Source organism: Protomyctophum bolini (genome assembly GCF_963924005.1).
Source record: "Protomyctophum bolini genome assembly, chromosome: 1".
Taxonomy (NCBI): domain Eukaryota; kingdom Metazoa; phylum Chordata; class Actinopteri; order Myctophiformes; family Myctophidae; genus Protomyctophum; species Protomyctophum bolini.
This window is the reverse complement of record NC_137862.1, coordinates 11,375,568-11,383,072: the sequence shown is the minus strand read 5'-3', so window position 1 is coordinate 11,383,072 and position 7,505 is coordinate 11,375,568. Positions and strand designations below refer to the sequence as shown.

At 43.4% G+C, this 7,505-nt stretch overlaps 1 protein-coding gene across 1 annotated transcript; it reads right to left on the bottom strand.

The window, feature by feature from the left end:
- Window positions 1-2,351: 2,351 nt before the first annotated feature.
- On the bottom strand, window positions 2,352-5,940 carry LOC308313932 (E3 ubiquitin-protein ligase RNF128-like). The gene has a single exon (XM_080761265.1). The coding sequence runs from the start codon at window positions 5,508-5,510 to the stop codon at window positions 4,407-4,409; it is 1,104 nt and encodes a 367-aa protein (XP_080617391.1). The 5' UTR covers window positions 5,511-5,940; the 3' UTR covers window positions 2,352-4,406.
- Between the last annotated feature and the right edge of the window lie 1,565 nt (window positions 5,941-7,505).

Sequence of the window (7,505 nt, the reverse complement as noted above, 5' to 3'; positions counted from 1 at the left end):
GTCAGAATCGGTTAATGCAAGAAACTGCTCTTTGTGGTCAATGATAGGATACGACTGGCCTTTCTGTCTAAGCAGCAGACAGACACATCCATTTCAGTTAATCACTGTCTCCACCGGGTGGCGCTGCAACCTTATAATCTAACATTCACTGAAAGGAACTGAGCAGTGGCTTTATTTCTGGTTAATGAAACAAGGCCCCACTTCCTCTATTTTGTGTTTGCTTTCACCGGGCCACATGACATAGAGACCAAACAAACCAAACAGCCACGCCCACACATGCCCCCACTGATGCTAATGTATAACATGAAATTGAAGGTCAATTCGGGTATGAGTGCACACGGCCGACCTGTAAATGAAATGTATGTATAGGCTATAAATGAAAACATTCCGACTCAATTTTCTCCTTCAACAGCCTCTATAAATCAGATGAAGGAGCAAACATGTCATCTCTAGAGCCCAGTTCACCGTGTGGGTAGTTAGTTGCTTATCGATCCCTGTGCTACAGTACCTGCACTGCGACCTGTGACCTCTGAACGCTGTGTAAGCAGCCATGTAACATACACCGAGCTGAGGGCAGAGCAGGGAATACCATGAAGGGGAGGGGAGGAGAGACGGCTCCTTAATTGGGCCACGTGTGGGGCCTCCGCCCAGATAGCCTTTCAATCTTTTCTGTATTTTCCTTAACACCCTGCCCTAGAGAGGTGTTTTCACGTGGATCACCAAACTCACAAACTCAAACAGTCGCCGGAGGACTCCTTGAAACCTAAGATTGCTAGCAATATAGTCACGAGTGTGCAGTATGTGTGTCACACACATACACACACACACACACACACACACACACACACACACACACACACACTAGGCAGGAGAATGGGGAAGAGGCCAAGTAAAGGCAAGATAAGGTGTATAAGAAAAGAGAGTTGTTTAGAGGTGAGAGAGAAACATATGCAGTCCATTGGCTCGATAGCCATTCTGCAGTTTGCTGCTATTAAGCTGCCTATATTGGCTCCATCCTTAGGGGGTCATCTGTCCTCTCTACAGCCTCAGTCACATTATAGCCCTGTCGTGGCCGTGTTAGTTTACACACATTTGCAAACAATACACGTAATACAAACAAACAAAACAGAAAAAATATAATATACCAGTAACCACCAGGTCCTATCGCCTTCAAATATGGGTGATCCAGCTCAAAGTCAGGATGTGAGAGGTCTGGTTCCCTCCTGTGCTCAGGTAATTACAGACTCGCTCATCCCCAGCAGTCAGAGGATATTGTTGCACTTTAAAATCCTAAGTGATAATTTAACTCTGAGAGCTATAGTGCATGAATGTAACCAAATGGAATATGGGTCCATTTCTACTGAGGGGCTCTTATCAATCATTATACAAGTTATATGAAATGTAAAATGACAACTGAATTTATGATATATATATATATATATATATAAGCCCCGAGCTGAATTAAAACAGTTGCACTGTGTTTGAAAGGCATTCGCTCGTCCACATATGATGTAAATTATCCTTTCATTGTCAATGGCATTTAATGTTTGTGTTCTGTTCAGACACATAACGTAAATTCTCCTTTCATTGTCCATGGCAAATGTGACATGACATATGTTGGGACAAAAAGCTGTTATATAGGAGGGGTTAGCGCCCCTCAATCATTGATAGGGACAGTACGTACTGTTTCCCCTATCATTGCAAGTCACGAACATTTTATTTTACTACCAAATCACATGGCACTTTCAGACCATAGTCCTACATACTTTAAATTAATGACACACAATATGATGTTATCTAATTTATGTGCTTTACCGGACAATAACAATCAATTTAATTTGGGAATCTATTATATTTGATTCTTCCCAAGACTGTCAAAAACAAGGATGCACATTCTGTAACTACTCCTGAAATATACAGCTGAACCATAGAGCTGAACGCAATAGTGTGAGTAGGATGTACGATAGACCTACTTGGGGAGTTGGTAGCATAGTTTGTAGAAGACAGATAGTAAAAATTGAGTCTCACAAAGCAGGATTAGAAAGTTAGCCAGATAATTGTAAAAAGGATTGTATTATCCTCGTAATACTGATCCCCCCCATCCACATCCAACCGATCAACTCCTAAACGAGTTACCCCGGGCCCTAACCCTAGTTACCCTCCCATCTAATTAACCTAAACACTGGATCAACACTGAGTTGATTTTACTGTGTAGGCTACTATTACTGTGAAAGCATGACTGAAGGTACACTGTGGTCTTATCTGAGATTTCACACTCACAAACAGGCGTTCACGCTCGCACAGAACATCACACATACAATTAAATTTCATGCAAATGCATGTACGTTTGTTTGTCCTCATATCGAGGGATTTATTGCATTCTAATAAGCATCAATGTGATTCAATACAGCAAGTTGGACTCATCGTCATGGAGTAATTCAAGACTCCTGAAATCTGTCCATACAGTGAGGAAATTGATTCAATATAGAAAAATACATTCATTGTTTTTGTTTATCATTATCATCACAGTAGATAACTGAATTTGAGAGCTTCGCCGTTAGAGATTAGACCAATCTTAGGAGACCTCTGAAATCATTTATATTATGTAAAGTTGCTCAGACAGAGGTAGACCTTACGGGCGGATTGTACTGCATTCAAGGTAATCCAAAGAGAAAGATATCCCTTTTATTTTTCTCACATCCTATATTGGTTGCTTAGACGATCAGTGGTTCTCAGGATGGGGTCTGCGGACCACACTTGAGAACCTCTGGTGTTGAGACCAAAATAATGGACCATTGGTCAGTCTCACGTTCTAAATAACCCTTCAATCACATGCCCTATCACATACGCCCACGATCTGAATGAAACAACTAGGCCTATTTAAGCAGACTGACACTCATTCTATATGTTCAACAACATACTCTCTCCACTACCACTACTGCCAGCTCACCAGTGACCAAACTCCCAGCCGCTAACCAGAACGGACGGTACAACAACCTATGGTAGTCGGTACCCTTTTTTTAACTGAGCGCTCGGCCCTAGCCGTTCTTGCATTCTTGTAATCGTTTTACTGAGGTTAAGGTTAGGAATAAGTTTAGGGTTAGGTTGGTATAGTTTTTACTAAGGTTAGGTTTAGGAATAGGGTTAGGTTTAGGCATAGTTTTACTGAGGTTACGTTTCCATAGTAGCATTCATTATAATCTTCTTATAATCTTATGTCAACATGTCACTCAATGCAGGTTCATATGTATTATAATGTTACTTAATAATAACTACCGGTACGCATATTTAATGTCTACCCTATTGGGGATGGGGTTCATATTATAATGTCTATGTAATAACTGTGTATCTTGCCTCTGTGTCAATCATGCTTGTGCAGATTGGTTCTGATGCATCACAGGAGTCGAGCCACACCTCCAAATACAATGCAGTTTTCATCTCAATGAGTGTCCTGACTGTATCCCATTAACTATTCATGAACAGAAATAAGTTCATTATTCATATATCAATACCTCAATGTCATATTGATTTGAACAAATCAAAACAAAAATAAACACATAAAGGAAGAATTATCCCCTCTTCAGCAGTCAATGTGCTTTATATATGCTCTGTCAAACACAATTGTCATGGAGCACTTAATGCAATTTATTGCATTGTCACTTTTGCCTGTGACTTTTTTAATAGGCCCATGGTTCTTTATTTACAGACTTTGGTTAATGGATCGTAAGTAAAGCACGTCATGACCTGGAATACGTCATTCATTCCTCCCAGTGCTATGCAGCCTTTCCAGTTTTGTTGGGTGTTTATAATTCTTGGATTAAAGAGCAATTGTACTGGAGTGGAGTGATTTTATTATTTTAAGGTCTTAAGTTACATGATCACAGGAAAATGCAAAGTCAAAGTGATTCTTTTTCTTATGGGAATTGCAGCTAGTTTAGGTTACTTAGCTTGCTAGTGTTGTATCATGTGTCAACATGTCAACATTCAATACTCTGCTATACTTTCTCCAAGAACACTGAAAAAGGTTCTGGTAGAGTGAACATTCTGAATGAATAGAAATTTAAAAATCTTCTGGCACTGGTATTAGCATGTGCAAGGCCGTCTGAGTGCCACTTTCAGAACACACCCAACAATAAGAAACTTTGCATCTGAGGAAATGTCATGAAAATGTCATGACGTACTACTAGGAAACAGTCAGCCTTATGCTTTTACACTCATAGTTAAATTAACACAGGATTTTACTGTGTATGAGCTGAAGAATTCAAAGACTCGTAATTCCTTACATTTTCAACTAGCATGCCTGTTTTGCAAGACGGACATTATTTGCAGCTGATTTCATTCTGCCAGACAATAACAATCTACGCCCCCCAAAAACAGTGAATACATTTGAAAGCCTGTGATGTGGTTTACAGCTGTTGCCTTTGGTCCTGTAAGTCTCCCTCAAAGCCTCTGTTGTCATAGTGATGCGGTTGTCTCCTGGGGTCAGGGGTTGGTGGGTCAGTCAGTGGCACCTCATACAGGGGCTCCCCTCCCGACACTGTAACCACAGTGACATCTAGTGGTGACGAGGATGAGTTGACCTCCTGCTTCTCCTCCTCCGCCTCCACTCCCAGGGCCTTGAGGATGTCGCACTTGCACATGGGGCAGGTCCTCTTCTCCAGCAGCCATGGCTCGATGCAGGCCTTGTGAAAGATGTGTCCGCACGTCAGCACCGTCACCAGCTCCCCCGCCTTGTAGCCGTCGATGCAAATAGCACAGGTGTGAAGGTCTGACGCCGTCTCCTCGTCCCCTCTCTTCATGGTTCGGACCTCCAGCTGGCGGATCGCTTTCTTCGCCTCATTCTTCAGCCTCCGGTCGGAGGTCCTCTGCACCCGCATATTGTGGAGCCGGTGGGCAGAGATGAACACAAAGTAGGCGATAGATGCGGCGGTTACAATGAAGAAGGCGATGGACAGGAAGTATAGCCAATACGTGTCCATCCAGGGTCCGTGGGCGCTGCCGGGCTCAATGACCATCCTGACTTCAAGGCCCCTTTTCACAAAGTTCACGATCTCCATGCCTGGAACGTTACCGATCATGATGGCTACAATACCGGTAGCGTCAGAATGTGCCATGTTCGTTGTCCTGTTTCCAGTCCCGTCCTCATTGTACAGCACCACGGCAGCCGCTCCCTGCCGCTTGGCGGCGTTTATTTTCTCGCTGAAGGTGCAGTTACCTCTCTTGATCAGAGCAATCCATGGGGGTGAGCTGGCATTGCGGTTGTTGAAGGGTTCTTGGCCACAGCCCATGGGGTCCGAGCTCGGCAACGTCACAATGCCCGCTTCTCCCTGCAGGGGAGAGTTGCGGCCATACAGTCCACATTCGCAGTATCGGTTCACAGTCTTATTGCTCTGGTTGTCGTAAAAGCTGATATCCACCAAGGCAGTCCAGAACAACAGGGCTGCCGAACGCTGAACGAGCCCCAAAAAGCACACCACCAACAGAAGATGTAGCTCTGTCTTCTTAGCCATGGCAGTGCTCTCTTCCTCAGAACAACAACATGAAGCAGTCTATCGGGGTTTCTTTGGCTCGCAGGAGTAGTCCCTTGTCAATTCCAGTTCCTGTTTGTCTGTTCTACAGCGATCCGACTGCTGCTCAGTTTCACTCTACCTGCTGTCAACGGTAATCTGATATGAGCCTTTGGTAACATAACACGGACTTTGCGTCAGCCACTCACCTCTCCTTATCTGCCTGAACCTTGAACACTGAGCACTCCTCTCTCTGAGAGGGCAGGGTGCTGGAATTTAACAAGTTGAAGTACACAAAACACATACAGTTCCCGACAGCCAAGGCACAGCATACAATAACGGACAGATAAGAAATTGATAAGGACAATTTCATGGGCATAGGTCAGAAAGACAAAGAGTAGCTCAACTCAAGTGAAACAAATAAAAGCTGTTTACTTTTCCATTTGTCATGATGAGAAGGGAAGAAACTCTTCCTGTTTTTCAGGTTTTGCTGGTTCCTCTTTGCTTTCTCCTCCCCTCTTTTACAGTGACTGTCATAAACACCAGCTGAGATGCAGTTAAATGAATTCAAAGTGCACAATGCAACAAGGGCAGTACTTCCCCCGTAGTACTACAGACCAATACGCACATTATCCTAAAAGAGAAAGAGTTAGTTTACCCTGGCCTGTATGGACAGACATATATCAAACTGCGCCTGTATGCTACTGTAACAAAATACACTGATGTGTGCACGCACACCAGCTGGCGGGTCGCACGTACGCACGAACGCACGAACGCACGTATGCACACACACACACACGCACACACACACACACACACGTGTTATAATGTGACAAATCCCCATACATGGGGAAAGCCTCCATAAATAGTGCCAGTAAATCAGGGATCATATCATAGAAAATGCGACGTGCTGTCGCAATTAAGCCCATATATGGAGATCCCTGATGTCATCAATATTATGGATATATGTCAGCACCTGTCATTGATATATATATGTCAGCATGTCAGCATGTTGATCCTTCACCATCCTTCCTCTTCGATGTTTCCCTTTTGACTGATACCTGTCCATTTAAACTCTAGACTAGACGGGCCTGCCCCAAAGTTATTTGTGCAGCCGCGCCCAGCGAAAACTAGAGCTCTCAACAGGCCCGAAGATTAAGGCACAGCCCTACCTGGGCCCTCATCAAACCCTGTACACTCAAGACACTGCCACCGCTGCCACCCTTAAATCTCCATATATATGGAGCTGACCTAGCTGTTCTGACATTCCATATGTTGATCTGACCTCATCAAACCCTGTACACTCAAGACATGCTCCATATATGGCCAGTGCACTGGCGAGGTCGCTTCTCGCCCCCCAGTTTTCTTGAAATCATCAATTCATTTTAGTAGTTGTATCTATCTGCCCAGTCAGTCAATTCTTTGTATGATTTAAAAGCAAACACTGCCACCTACTGGTTGCTTATGGAGTGTCAGAAATCTCCATCTCCATATTTTAACTTTATTTTCCATAAATGAATGCCCTTGATCATACTACAGGCTACAGCATCACACAAAAGTAGCATATCCACACACTTGAGCCTGTAGATCTGCTACTTTTGCTTTCAAAATCTATTCTCCACACCCAACACAAAAAACACGCATTTCAGAGCAGAATTAGGACGATACCCACTCATACTGGCCTGACAGAAAACCCACTGAAACCAAATTATAAGAGAAAACCCATACAGGACCACAATGGAAAGTCCCCATGACTTTTTTGTGTAATCTTTTAGCCCAAATGTATGACTGACTGTACTCAAATTAGAACGCTATCATGGTTCAGAGAATAGTGTGTGGCCCCTTTTCCACCAAAATAACTTTGGTTCTACAACTGGTAACGTCCTAGAATAGATTCTTGGAAACTTGGTGTTTTCATGCACCGCCGGACATCTTTTGGTTCCAGTTCAGAAACAACTTTTAGGGCGCTGAACCAGTTCATTTTCAGTGGAAAGAAAT

Coding starts and splice junctions, on each gene's coding strand:
- LOC308313932 (XM_080761265.1), bottom strand. CDS start 5,510: ATGGCTAAGAAGACAGAGCTACATCTTCTGTTGGTGGTGTGCTTTTTG.